Consider the following 14,723-nt stretch of genomic DNA (forward strand, 5'->3'; position numbering starts at 1 on the left):
ACTACTTTCAATGTGCTGTGCTATATTTGCCTATATTTTTTCTGTAAAATCAGATTTTACAAAATATCAGACATTTCCCGTCGCCGGAAATTTCATTCTATCCTTTATGGGAATTCCGAATCCAGATCCATATTCCCGACCCAAAACCCTGAACCCTAGTCACTGCTGACACTGAAAACAGCGGAGAAGAGAGCGATGCCGTCCCCGCCAATATGATGCTCGCTCGCCTCCTCCGAGCCTGCCGACCCCTCAAAACCCTAACCCCGACGCTATCTCCGGCTCGCCGGCCGTCCCTCGCCCTTCTAGCGGCTTACAGAACCTTCTCGAGCGACGGGAATGGCGGCAAGGGAGGGAAGCCCGGCGGGCCGCCCAACGTCAGCGACGATCCCTCCTCCAAGCGCTGGAGCTTCTCGCCCGAGAGCGCCTCCGGAAACGGAAAATGGGACCTATTCGGCGAGATCGAGGGCGATGCCGGGGAGGAGAAGCTGAGCGGGCTGGGAGGGGACGGTGACGGAGAGGCGGAGCCTCCGCCGAGGGTTCCCGGCGGGATCCTTCCGGAGGGCGAGGCGTGGGATTCCCACGGGGCGGCGGTGGACTCCGCGTCGAAGGAAGGGGATATCTTCGAGGAGGTGGAGCGGGAGATCCGGCCGGCGGCGGAGGGAGGCGGAGACGACGAGTGGAAGACGGCCGAGGGGTTCAAGCCGTGGACATTCGGGGAGGATGATAAGGAGGGGAGCTTGGGGAGCGATTTTGCGGCGGTGCCCGAGGGAATCGAGGGCATCGGGATGGACGAGGGGGAGTTAGAAATGAGCGAGGAGGATAAGAAGATTCAAAAAGAGGAAGCCGAGCTCTCTGCCACCCTGAAGGGTAATTCCTCTTTTTTCTCTTTTTTCTTTTCTTCTTATTGGTTGGACCGTCATGGTTTGGAATTTTAAGATCAGAAATCATGCGATTGAAAATGCTTGCCTTTCTGTATTAGCTTAGTCGGTATCATCGATCATGTCGTAGTTGGAAGGATGGATCATGAGGAATAAGCAAAACGCGATCATCTTCTCGGACGATGGAAACTGAATGCCATTTGTTTTAGTTATCATCTTCAAATAAAATATATCTGTTTGTGGACGTGGACTTAGTTGTGACTATTGCCAAGCTGTTTTTTATGCTTTATTATGATTGGTTGTTTCCAAGAAGTGGAACTTTGGATTTGGTTGGGTGGTGACTTTTGGCTAGGGGTGGTATTTTGTTTTGTGGCCATTTGTTTATTGGGGTTCGGCGGATATTGGGTTATTGAATCTCTGATGCAGCGTTCTCGTATTGTTGAATATCACATCCTTGACCGTTTCAGATGCATGGTGATGCTCTATGATTATATGCTCCTGAGGGTTTTGTTCAGGGGATGAACCTTTGGGCACGTCGGAACAGTACAAAGAATTGTTTGGTTGCTTTTCTTTGGGGTTAACACTGGAAAGGTTTACAAGCTATTCATTGTTAGGAAGGTGTCGTGTCCAGCTTGCACGCCCTAGAGTGTGCCTTTGTTTTGAATCTCTTTTCATGTCAGAACGTGTTTGTGTTAAACTCTTTACTGCCTTCTACATGAGGGCAAATAACCACTTAGGTGCATGGTCAGAATGTCTGTTGCGTGAGTATAATAGTATGCAACCTTCTTTCTTTTTGAGAGGAAAATAGAATGCAACTGTTTCAATTTTGATTAGGTAGAGTGGAACCGAGCTTACGTTGCGGCAGTGTCTTGTTAGTTGTTACATTGCCTTTGCATGCCTCCCAGAGCTCCTGATGAATCCAATGAATCACAAATAGTCTCCTAAGTTGAGTTTGGTAACTAATAGCAATTAGCAAACAACGGTAGTTGTAGTTGTAGTTGTGGAGCTGGTAAATAGAAGAATCGTAACATCTCTGAGCACTGTATATAGAAAGATTCATATAGTGACATGAAACTGAATATAGTTTTAGAAACCCATATTTGGAATATTGATGACACTACAACAACAACAACAACTACAACAACTACGTCTTCATCCCAAAACAATTGGGGTCAGCGATATGAACCAAAAAAGAAATTCATTTTGGGTCTTCCACATGAATCCTTTTCCTCCAATCATTTCTATCCAATGCCATGTCCTCTGTGAGGTTCAAAGCATTCATATCCTTTCCTATCATCTCCATCCAAGTCTTCCTAGGCCTACCCCGACCTCTTTTAACTAATATATTTTCCCATTTCTCCAACCTTCTAACTGGAGCATCATTAGGCCTTCGCCGAATATGTCCAAACCACCGTAAACGATTCTCTCGCATCTTATTTTCAATGGGTGCAACACCTACCTTCTTACGTATCTCCTCGTTCCGAATCTTATCTTTTATTGTATTTCCACATATCCATCTAAGCATCCGCATCTCAGCTACACTCATTTTTTGAATATGATGTCTCTTGGCAGCCCAACATTCCGTACCATATAGTAAAGCAGGTCTAATAGTCGTCCTATAAAACTTTCCCTAACAAAAATCTTACCAGTAGGAATTTCGAAAGAGATTTAACTAAAGCTTTTATGTATAATGTCTAAGGTTTACACCTACTATTCTTTCAAAAAATAAAGTAGGAAACAATATCTTATACCAATGGCAACTTTTTGAGATTTTAAAAAGAAACCTAAAGATTTTTGTTGTTAAATATCTAGGATATGATTCCATAGATCTTCTAAAACAAAATTTTAGAACTGATTATGTGTGTGCGTGTTTGCATGTGCAAGAGGGACTTATTACTCAATTATTGTTGTTAAACCACTTGCTAGTTATAATCCGTACATTGAGTTGAAATAGAGAAAAAGTAGTAGTGCAGGTTTGCCATAGAATGTCCAGAAAGAGCCTATCGGACGAAAACACTGCTCTCAATTGCTTGAAAATTGTACATGTTAAACAAGTGTTTTTTAAAGTCATAATAATCATTATCTAGCCTCCTTATGTGTGACCCATGCAATGAGAGTCTCTTGCACTTGATTTTTTTGTTATGATTTCCTCCTGGTTGTTTGTTATGATATTGTTGTTATTATGTGGAGAAAATGTCAATCATTGATCATGTAAACATACCTTTTTAGTTTTTTGAAATATTGGCATGTCAAGTATATAAGTCTGTCAATACCCTAAGCCGCCAAAAATCCATATCTTCAACACACGCACACCTTTGAAAGTTGAGTGGATCCACTTCATGTTGAAAGCTCCCTATTCAGGGTGCATTATTTTGACCATTAAGCTAGTTACTATGGGTCTTTGGTTTCAGGTCCAAATCGTGCATTTGGAGATCTTATTGCTGCGTCAGGAATAACAGAGGCTATGTTGGATAGTTTGATAGCCCTTAAAGACTTTGAGGGCGTTGAAGGATTGCCTCCACTGAGAGAAATTGAGGAACTTCGCCTGGAGAAAAGTGAGAAAAAGTCGACTAGAGCAGAGATGGAGCGACAAAAACAGGAGGAAATTGCTAAATCACGAATAAGAAAAGTTGATGAAAAGGGAAGGGCCTATGGAACAGGAAGAAGGAAATGCAGTATAGCTCGTGTTTGGATTCAGCCTGGAAATGGGAACTTTATTATCAATGACAAGCAGTTCGATGTCTACTTCCCAATTCTTGACCACCGTGCTGACCTTCTTAAGCCATTCGCCGAGACAAAGACAACAGGCATGTGGGATGTGAAGTGCACTGTGAAGGGTGGTGGAGTATCTGGTAAGTTTTTCAAGTGTTTCTAATTTTCAATTTTCTAAACTTGTAATCGTTGCAGGGAAATTAACTGAGTAAAAAATTATGTCATAGTGTTGTGCTTTCAAAGGATTTGTTATGTGAATCTCTATAAGTAAAAATATAGCCAACTTTTCATATTCAGTTATCCAAGCCTCTGGGATGTAAAGCACACTGTGAAAGGCAGTGACATTTGGTCAAATATTCCAAGTCTCTTTGTTTGAGTTTTGTAAGGAATTTGAATAATGAGAACCTGTGTATGTAATCAAGAAAAAGTATGCATTTTGAGATGACTTATTTTAGCTTAATCTGGTCTGCAGATTATTGGAACCGTGTATGCATGTGTACTACGTGCATCATTCAAATATAAGATTGGTGAGCAAGAAATAGCGGTGGATGACTGTTTCAAATATTTGGGATCTATCATTCAAAAGAATGGAGAAATTGATGGAGATGTAAATCATAGGATTAAGGTTGGGTGGATGAAATGGAAAAGTGCAACTGGAATGTTGTGCGGTCGTAGAATGCCATTGCAGTTGAAGGGGAAGTTTTATAGGACGACAATTAGACCCGCTTTACTATATGGTAGGGAATGTTGGGCTGCCAAGAGACATCATTTTCAAAAAATAAGTGTAACTGAGATGCGTATGCTTCGATGGATGTGTGGAAAGACACTAAAAGATAAGATTCGGAATGAGGAAATACGTAAGAAGGTAGGCGTTGCATCCATTGAAAATAAGATGAGTGAGAATCGTTTACGATGGTTTGGGCATATTCGGCGAAGGCCTAATGATGCTCCGGTTAGAAGGATGGAGAAATGGGAAAATATATTAGCTAAAAGAGGTTGGGGTAGGCCTAAGAAGACTTGGATGGAGATGATAAGAAAGGATATGAATGCTTTGAACCTCACCGAGGACATGACATTGGATAGAAATGAGTGGAGGAGAAGGATTCATGTGGAGGACCCAAAATGATTTTCTTTTTGGTTCATATCGCCGACCCCAATTGTTTGGGATGAAGGCGTTGTTGTTGTTGTATGCATGCGTACTACGTGCATCAGTGCGTGTGATACATGAACATCTGGTCTTGGTGAAGGTTAACAAATTTACCAATTCTTTTCTTACCTCGAATGTATATTCAAATACCACATTGATGCTTTATCTTGATTCTTATCATCAAGGGTGTTCTATTTAGTTTATGAAAATATACATCCTTGATTTGGTAATTTCTTTACATTCTCATGATATATGGCTTGCACCTTTTTGTTGAACTACTAGAGCAATGTAAAAATTTATGTTAAGCATCATCCTGGGATTTCATAATTTGTTAGGCTATTTTTTTTGTGAAAGTTGTTAACGTCCACTAGAAGCTGTTGATCATTATAGGGATTAAACAAACAGATTTGGTACCGTCACAGGTATGACATATCCATATGGGTAAAGGTTGCTGTCACACAAATAGGGCATTGACAGACCAGGAAGGATAGAGAAGTACAGTCTCGCTAGGTTCAGAGCTTATCTATAGTAACATAATATTCTTTTGCAAGAATTTGTTGAGTAGACAAAGATTGTTATGCTTTTCTCCTCAACATTCTTGCCTCCATCATAAACTTGACTACCTCATAGCCAAGATGACAAGCTCATGGATCAATTTGATTTTGCTAAATATTCTTATTTGTGTTTATTCCTTTTCAATGTTATCTGCCATTCCAAAGTTTATCTGCATTCTTTTGTTTCAGGAGTTCCTATCTAAGAATCCTTTGTTGAACTTTTATGCCATGATGTACAGAATGGTTATCCTTGTTTTCCAAGAGCCTGAGTGGAAATAATTTTAAATTGAAGTATATAAAAGATATGGATTATAGCATTTAACTGCGTGACACTTGATGATTGCTATTTTGGTGATCAATTTGCAGGTCAAGCTGGAGCTATTCGCCTCGGGATCAGCAGAGCTTTGCAAAACTGGGAACCTGGGTTGCAACCATATCTTCGATCTGGTTAGTTCTTTCTCCATAACAAAAGGATATTGGTTCTGAAAAGTTCATGGAAATTGGTACAGGCCCTTTAAGGATACTTCAATAAAATAGTCGAAATAATGCAGTGAGTATGAGATTTGGATGAGTAATTTCATTGTTTCGTCAGACTTTGAGCTATTATTTGGGCCAATTTCAGAGAAGATGGTCTCTAAGTTTATCTAAACAAATTTTTTGATGCATTAAACACACCCACAACATACATAAATTTTGTTTAATATTCTAATAATTTGGTATAAAAGCGAGTTCCATTTTCCTATTTTTCAGTAAAATGTGGTGTCCATGTTATGTATTCTAGTTATGGCAATTTTTTTTTGTATGTGAGATTTTGGCTATACAAGTTGGAATCATTCAACCATCATTCAGGCCAGGCGTTTATGTCTGAATGGAATCAAAACCATGTAAATGGGAACATATTTTAACTCAAATACTTTAGATTCCTTTATAGAGATGAGACGACTTGAAGCATGTACCCATCACATGTAGGTAGGTTAATATACTACATTGCATAACCAGAAAATGTATCTGGGAACAGCTTTGGTAAGTGGTACTTAGATTCCCTGGTAAACATACAGTGTCCATTGAAGCCACTCAGCCATCACACTTCTGGAGGTTGAGCCAGGAATCAGCTGATGAGGGTTCTGTTTTTGACCCATTATTAATAGAGGTCTAAAACCGCTTGATTAAACTTTACTTTTCTTGCTCCCTACCAAAGAAATTAAGTAAATGTCAATTAAGACAGAGCTTTTCCAAAGCAAAATACAATTCCGAAAATCATCCCATGGCCAAAAAAAACATGGAGTGAGAAACCATAATGATGAAACTGATTAATGAGAAATAATCCCTGTAACAAAGATATATGCAAATGTTGAATACAAAAGAATTTATTTTCTCTATGACTGAATGGAATGTATAGAAGAGGAGAATTATCTTGGTAACTAGATAATGAACTATAATAGGACTCCTAAGGCTTGGCATCATTCAAATACAAAGGAAGAACTAGTAATGCTAATGACTGAATCGAGTTTGAATGTATTGCGGGGAAGAAATCTTATGTGCTTAACAAAACAGAAATAGGCCCCATACTGCCTCTCCATTATATGGCCGAGGAAATGAGTCCAATTTAGTTTGATTGATACATTAAGCAAGGTAAAACCACGCCTGTAGTTATGTTCTCTTTTTTCCTGATCAGTTATGATAAATGTGAAAATTGTTTCAAATCTTTTATGGCATTTACTTAGTTATCCTTGCATTGCCAGTGTTTCATGTGGAGTGATTTTGCTTACTGAGTGTTGTTTATGTTATTTGTATTGGTACAGCTGGACTTTTGACAAGGGATTCACGTGTAGTGGAAAGGAAAAAACCTGGAAAAGCCAAAGCCCGGAAGAGCTTTCAATGGGTCAAAAGATGAAGTGGGTTCTCAATTTGCATTATTTATCCATCTTTCTTTCACACCCGACTCTCTTTCATGTGGAACATTTACAAATTACCCACAGCAGCACAAGGGCGGTTATTTCTTGGCTTTTCCATCAATTTTGAGCATCTTCTTTAAAGATGTGGAAGTTCTGGGGTTTAATCACTGTAAGATCATTAGAATGTGAAAGATGTGTTTGTTTTTTCAGGGTGCAATTACACATTTCTGGTGAAAATATAGGATGTTATAGAAAGAATAAGCATTGTTCTCTGATAATTTCTTGTATGCATTTTGCATGTCTATATTCAATCTTGCTTCAGTCATAGGTTGGCTATGGGCGATTTGATTTAACTCACCGGTGCATGTGGGTATGTAAGAAAATTAAACTCCTCTGTGAACTTGCGAATATTGCTGAAGCAACTTCAATCACTTTTTCACTTGATGAGACTCTGATCAACCTGGTTATGGACTTTGGATCTATTGTTGAAAGCCTGAATTATGATCTGCCAAGTTGTTGGCTAAGTCAGCTCAACTCTATGAGTAGCCGAGTTTATGGTTGGATTCAAGGGTTTCTTTTCTCGTTTTTCACAGGAACTTTTGTGTGCATCCGTCATAGTGTGTACGTTTTATTTAACAGGAATTTGTGTGTGTATTACTTGGTGACACTGATATATCCTCATATGGGACTGGTCTGTATTGCAAGATGCTGAAAATGTGAGTTTCCTTGGGGCATGATGCTTCTCATCATGATTGAGAAATTGCTGTGAAATTAATTGTGGTGGAACATTGTATGCTTTTTCCTTTTATTACCACCTAAGAATCTTGTGAACCATGAAATCAAAAAAATTTCGTTAATGTTATTTAGGGGCTGTTCTTGCCAGGGTAATGTCTTAGTTTGTCTACAATTCAGTGACTTCTCTTTGTAACTGGACTGCTGCAACTGCACATGTTGGTCTTCGACTCTGTTATTGTCATTTGAGAAAACAGTCGACATGGATGTTTTTGAAAGGGCATATTTTTTGGTAAGATAGCCTGAGAGGGGGATCAACTACTGCCTTAGCTGAATTCCTTTCTAATTAACTTGAATCTTTTGCTAAAAGTTTTTGGAATATAACTACATGCTTCTTTCAGTTGGGTCAGGAAAATGTAATATCCTGTCATCAACAGATAAGCGTCTGTTTGGAATTAAACTTTTCAGAGTTTTTGCTCCATCTGATTGGTGCTCTGATCGAATGATGATGATTAAAGCAGTTTTTGTGTATGCTTTTTAAACCAAAGGATTGGCTCTTGAAGTCCTGAATTCAATAAGGTCTAGTCTCCCAAATGAGATTTTTTCTGGTAACTGGAACCGTATGGGTAATTTGATGTGTTTTCTTAAAAGCTCTATAATTTTTTATATTCTTTTCGTGTCTAAAATTGTAAATAGCCATAGGAATGCCTTTTTTTACCTTTCACATGTGGAACTAATGAAGTTTGCCCTATATATCGTTCCGCTTCTTGGGTGCTAGGTACGCCTATTTAAAATGAGGTTCACACATTTTTTTGCAGATTTCACGAAGTTTGCATAAAATTATATATGAACTTTTTAATAAAGAGGAAGTTTACATATTTTATTCTGAATTTTTGAAGTCCTTATATTCGTTTACATGTTTAGGAGGAACAGTCTATCTTTTAAATGACATTTCTCTTTAATTACTCATCAGATAAAATTGATTTTGGTGTCTCAATCTATCTTTTTGTTTTTTTGGATTTTTTGTACGGGTGATTAAAAAATAACATAGAATAAACGAAAAATGCACAATCCTAGAAAGTATAGAGCATGTTTCTATTTAGGTTTGAAACTCCAAATTGAAAACTCTAGAGGAGTTTTTGGTTTTGATTTAAAACATGAAAGTTATAAGCCAGCTTTTCAACCATTGTAAAAACACAAGTTTTCGATATCCGATCAAAGAGATATAAATATGAGAATAAAGATTATTCTGTAAAAAATAGTCACATATTTAAGAGAAAGTTTGCATATATATAAAAAGTTCAAGCCCCAAAGGTAAACAGGTTTTTTTAAATCTAAATATTTATAATTTTGAATATAAAAAATTATAAGGTTTTTAGAAAAACACATCAAATTTCCTGTTCAATACGACCATTTTTCGATTAAACAAGGCCTTCCTGAACATCATGTGAAGTAAAAGGCCATGCAATATGGTGAACTTGCTGCCGTATGCTCTTGGACGGGTACAAAGATTTGGCTTGCACCACACTTGTTAGGGGTGTTCGGTATCAATTTCTGCGTGTGACTGTTGATTTAGCCTTGGTTGCAATGCATGGGCAAGAAGCTGGCAGCCCAATCTGTCCAGTGTAGGTTTCATACTTGGATTCCAACCGAACCAATTGCGGTCGGTCCATACAAACCCATTTTGTATGTTGCAAGCATACACATCTTTTAATCAGAGTTGGATACATGGTTAGATCAATCTTGTAACAAACATATCCAATGAGGTGCTGCATCACATTTCATATCCTGCTCGCTTTCTACATGGATGTCATTACGATGCTCCATATTTCTAAAACTGGTAGTGAACTGTATGGATAACTAATCTATTTTTACAGCTAGTGTGCCCTTGTCTGTTGGATTTGGAAACAATCTGAGTCACTCATGGCTCGGCTTATGTTCGGTTTATAAAGAACTATTTGAAACTTGTAAAACAGGCTCGGCAAGCTGAATATTAAACAATAGGTATTTGGCTTGACTTGACTTGCATAAGCTCGTTAGATAGTAAGAAATACATTTTAGATATATTTTACATGTATATTTTTGTAATCCTATTTCTTCCAGCCAGAAAAAAGTGTATTTTTTCTATAAGCAAGCTGGCTAGAACTTGGCTCGTTTAACTCGGGCTGATTTTGAACTTGTACTCTTGAACACTTCAAGCTCATCTCATAAAGCTCGTTTGCCAGCCCTACTTGTATGTGTGTGTGGACAAATGTTTGCTATGCCAACAGTATGTTCAATGTAGCAAAAAAAAAAAAAACACATTTTTTATATATTTTTAAGTTAATGTTACACGTGATCTATATGGTTTGCTTAGTGAAAAACATGCTTTAGATCATGCGATTGTACTATGTGAAGATATTCCAAGCATTTAAACAATCAATGGCTCACAATGCACAATTTCACGACTCAAAAAAACATGTCTTTAGGTTGAAATGATATCATAGGTATCACTGTGAGGAATAAATTTGCATGCAGGCATTGTGAGGAGAGACATGATAGCTTGTTCTCTCAATGCTCCATGTCTGGTTCTATTTGGAGTGACAATGTCTGCATAGATCTGTCAGGAAGAGGTCCCTCCATAGTTCTCTCTAATCAGAACTATTATGGTAGCTCTCCTTGCAACATAATTCCATTTGTCTAGGAAATGTGGGGAATAAATTTCCCATGTTGTCATATGAAAATTTTCGACTTAAGAAATCGGGCATTGCATGATGAGGACATTACTGCTAGGATAGCAAAAAAGGAAGCTTGGAAGTCTTGTGCAGAGAATATATTGATTTTTTCTTGGCCTATTTATTAAAATTTTGGTGGCTGCAGATCATTTTCCTTTAAGTTCCTGGTAATGCTATTCTTCACTCATGTGCGTCTTGTAACACTATATAAAGCATCGGCAAACAAATTTTAATTGACATTGCCCAAAAACATGGCATCTCAATTTGAAAAAAAGTGACAAAGCATATAATTAGGATAGGATATGACAGGATTTAGGATTAAAATATACATGAGATAACCAAGTCACATACTCTTCCTCACCCCCATAGGTATGACTTTCTCACAGGGACTCCTTTCCAATACAAAGAAAGAGTCAATAAAGACAAGGACTCTTACAATTAGGATTTAGGACACTTTGAGTTTTTTTTTTCATGAAGGATTGAGAAACCATCCTCAGAATGAGAGACCTAGTCGCACTAGCTCAGCCTGCCCTGATGGAGTAAATCCGTGGCACACCACTTGCCCCCATGGAGTCACCCAGCTTCGGCTGAGGCAAGGGCTTACTGCTTGACTTTTATCCCTTGCCCTCATTAATGCAAAGGGTTTGGCAACTATGAGAATGACCCTTCTAGCGGCCAAGGCCCCTTCCACTGTACCAAACCCCTTGGGGCAGGACTAGGGCTGTCAACGGATCGGGTTTGGTTCAAACCAAGATAGAACTAGACCCAGACCTGATTTGAGATACTGGTACCGGGTTCGGACCCGAGTTCAATCAGATGCACCATAAGAGAAATCATACCTGTATCCTATAAGGATTACATGAACCAAACTCCAAACCATACCCAGTAAAATAAACTTTTTTATCTTTTTTACACTGAAAAATAGTGGATCTTTGTCGAAACTCGGGTCAGTTCTGGGTCTGGTATGAACTTTCACAAACCATACCATACCCAGCTCCAAATATTAATCGGACCCTTTGGGTCCGCCCTAAATTCTAATCAGACCTTATTTATCACCAAACCCTAATTCTATAGGGTTTGGTACGGGTCAAACCCGACCCATTGACACCCGTAGGCAGGACACTTTAGTTCAAAACGGTTTCCAATCCCAACATTCAGTTGGGTTCTTTTGTACATTGGTTTAATCACATCCAATCTAGTTTTTGATTGCCGGATTGCTTCCCTTACCAACGACACACCGGAGGCATATGACATCACACTCCTACTATTAGTAGCACTAGTGATTTTACTTCTCTTGGAGGGCTTCATATTACGAACAGATTACTTATTTAAGAGCTGTTTGTTATGTCCCGTACCTTAGAAGGCGTTCCCATTGGTGCTCATTCTAATAATTGCTGCTGTCTAATCATCTTTGGAAGTACGAACTTGGCTTTCATCTTCTCAGCAAGTTCATATATATATATATATATATATATATATATATATATATATATATATATATATATATATATATACCACTACCAGTAAATAAATGTATATACCACTTGGTTTATACCAAATCTGATCATGCAAATGTGTTCGGCATAATCTCTTGGATAGGAAATGATACTTAGAATCATGTTTTTTTTATAAAAAACATAATTTTTTAAGCATTAAATATTTTTAAAAATTGTAAACTGTCAATTTTTAAATATTATAAAATCTTACCTATGTGTCCATCCAACAATTGATTCCTATAATGTAAACCACATCTGCATGGTCAGATTTTAGAAAAAAAAATAGAAGAAACCCTTCCAAAGGCCGGTAAGCTGGCAATGAGCTGAAAAGTTGTAGGCAGCTACTACCAACCCATATATATATATATATATATATATATATATATAGAGAGAGAGAGAGAGAGAGAGAGAGAGAGAGAGAGAGGAAGAAGAAGAAGAAGAAGAAGAAGGAAGAAGCGGCCAACGATGGCCAATATGCAGCATCGTTGTCAATCGCGAGTGATGAATGACCTTGGTGCATCCCTCACGCAAAAAAAAAAGAATTAACAGTGGATCTCTATCCATTACTAAAGACCCCTACTGCTGCTAAAGATCGCCAACAGAAAAAAACAGAGCACGGCATCCATCGCACATGCAAGGGATGATATGCGAAAGTTGGCACCTAACAGTGGATCTTTATATATATATATATATATATATATATATATATATATATATATATATATATATATATATATATATACCTTCTTTTTCTGCCCCCCTCAAAAAATAGCGTTTTAAGTTTTTTTCTCACATCTAACATATATGTGATATATAGGTTTTGTTTAGTGGGAACTGGCTTTTGGATCACGGGAAACCTGAATACAGTTTTTTCCGGTGATCCAAAAACAATGGTGATGAAGGTACCAGTTTTTTCTGGCTCATAAAATTATGTTTTTAAGTAAAAAAAATATAATCCAAGAGTTGATTCTCACTAAATCGAGCATGTTAAACACATCTAAAGGTTCAGATCTATCATAAAACACTTCAAAACTATGGGGCCTAAGAACTGAGTATATTAGGCCTCATTTCTTGTTCTGCCCTGTTTTATGATATATCTGAACCGTTGATGTGTTTAGCATGCTCGATTTAGTGAGTGACGACTCTTGGATCATGCTTTTTTTATGAAAAACATGTTTTTCTGAACAAAAAAACTGGTACTTTCATAACCACTGATTTTGGATCACCTAAAAAACTTATATACAGGTTTTGAAGGAACCTCTCGAAAAAGGGAGTCTAGGGAAAGCATTACTCATATATATATAGAGAATGGTGGCCGTAGGACCACTTTTGAGCCTGACCGAAATGGATGTGCATTGAGCGTGCTCAGCGTGGCAAAGGTCATTTTTAACATGGGTGCTCAGGACGTAGGTAGGTCTCTGACCGAACCACATTAAGTACACTGTCCTCTCCTCTCTGCCTTCATCATCGTCCTCTATTCCATCCTCGTTTACTGTATCATTCTGTTAGCAGCTCTGCAAACACCACCATGTCGAACCCAAGTGTAATGATGCCTATCCTTCCTGCGCCAACCAACCTACAGTACTACTTACTCTCTACGAAGTTGTCATCCGAGAACTTTCTCCTGTGGGAGTCCCAGCTCAAACCCCTTCTCAAAAAGCTACGACTTGATGGGGTTCGTAGACGGTTCGATCCCATGTCTGCTGAACCCGGCAAAGAAGCTGAGATCAACTCAGTCTACACCCAATCGCTGCGGCAGGAGCAACTCCCACTGAGCTGGCTCCTCTCAAACACAGTGCATAGTCAAGTGGTTGGCTTGTATGGATAGCTCTAAGATGCACGTTGCATACTCCAGATTTCATGTGCAGAAACTTCAATCCCAACTTTAAAATCTCAGGAAGGGATCCATCAACAAAATCGGCTACTTTCACAGGGTTCGATTGGTTGCTCAGCAACTGGCCGTAGCTAATAGGCTTGTCAAAGAGGATGACTTGATCTTGTACATCCTCAGTGGTCTCTCATCACCAGACTATGGGTTCTTCAGCACCTCTCTATTCACAAGATTTTCTGAGACATTCGCCCTCGAAGAAATGCTTAGTTTGTTGTTACTTCAAGAAGCACATATAAGTGAGAATGATTCCCTTGACAACCCAACTCCCACAACAAATCTGTCTTAATGCCAACTGAACAGAGACAGAAATCAAAATTTCAACAACTCTAATAGGGATTACAACAGCATCATCTGATCTTGATATAGAAATCGTGGGGGAAACAGTGGTCGATTTCAGCGTGGATGCCAAAACTCCAACAACAATCACGATCCACACCCCAATATCATCTGCCAAGCATGTGGTAAAGGTGGACACGGGGCTTTCCAATGTTGTTCCTACAGATCCCACAATTGCTGAAGCCTATCATGCGATGCCCTATCAGACATTTGATGGAGGAGCGTGGTTCTCTGATTTAGGGGCGACTCACCGATTCTCGGGAACCTCAACATACAATCTGAATACCAAGGTCACGACTCCCTCAAGATGGGTAATGGATCTGGCGTCCACTCTCTACTCACCCTCATCTAATTTTATTTTAGATGAA

General features: G+C 38.7%; 1 protein-coding gene across 1 annotated transcript; it reads left to right on the forward strand.

Moving 5' to 3' along the window:
* The first annotated feature begins 208 nt into the window (after positions 1 to 208).
* On the forward strand, positions 209 to 7,477 carry LOC149813350 (Ribosomal protein S5 domain 2-like superfamily protein). Its single transcript, XM_089991533.1, has 4 exons — positions 209 to 867; positions 3,290 to 3,730; positions 5,658 to 5,738; positions 7,094 to 7,477. Exons 1-4 carry the CDS (start codon positions 213 to 215, stop codon positions 7,183 to 7,185), a joined length of 1,269 nt encoding a protein of 422 aa, XP_089847659.1. The 5' UTR covers positions 209 to 212; the 3' UTR covers positions 7,186 to 7,477.
* Positions 7,478 to 14,723: the final 7,246 nt, after the last annotated feature.

This window comes from Nuphar pumila, chromosome 16, assembly GCF_984573655.1.
Source record: "Nuphar pumila chromosome 16, dmNupPumi1.hap1.1, whole genome shotgun sequence".
NCBI classification, from domain to species: Eukaryota; Viridiplantae; Streptophyta; class Magnoliopsida; order Nymphaeales; family Nymphaeaceae; genus Nuphar; species Nuphar pumila.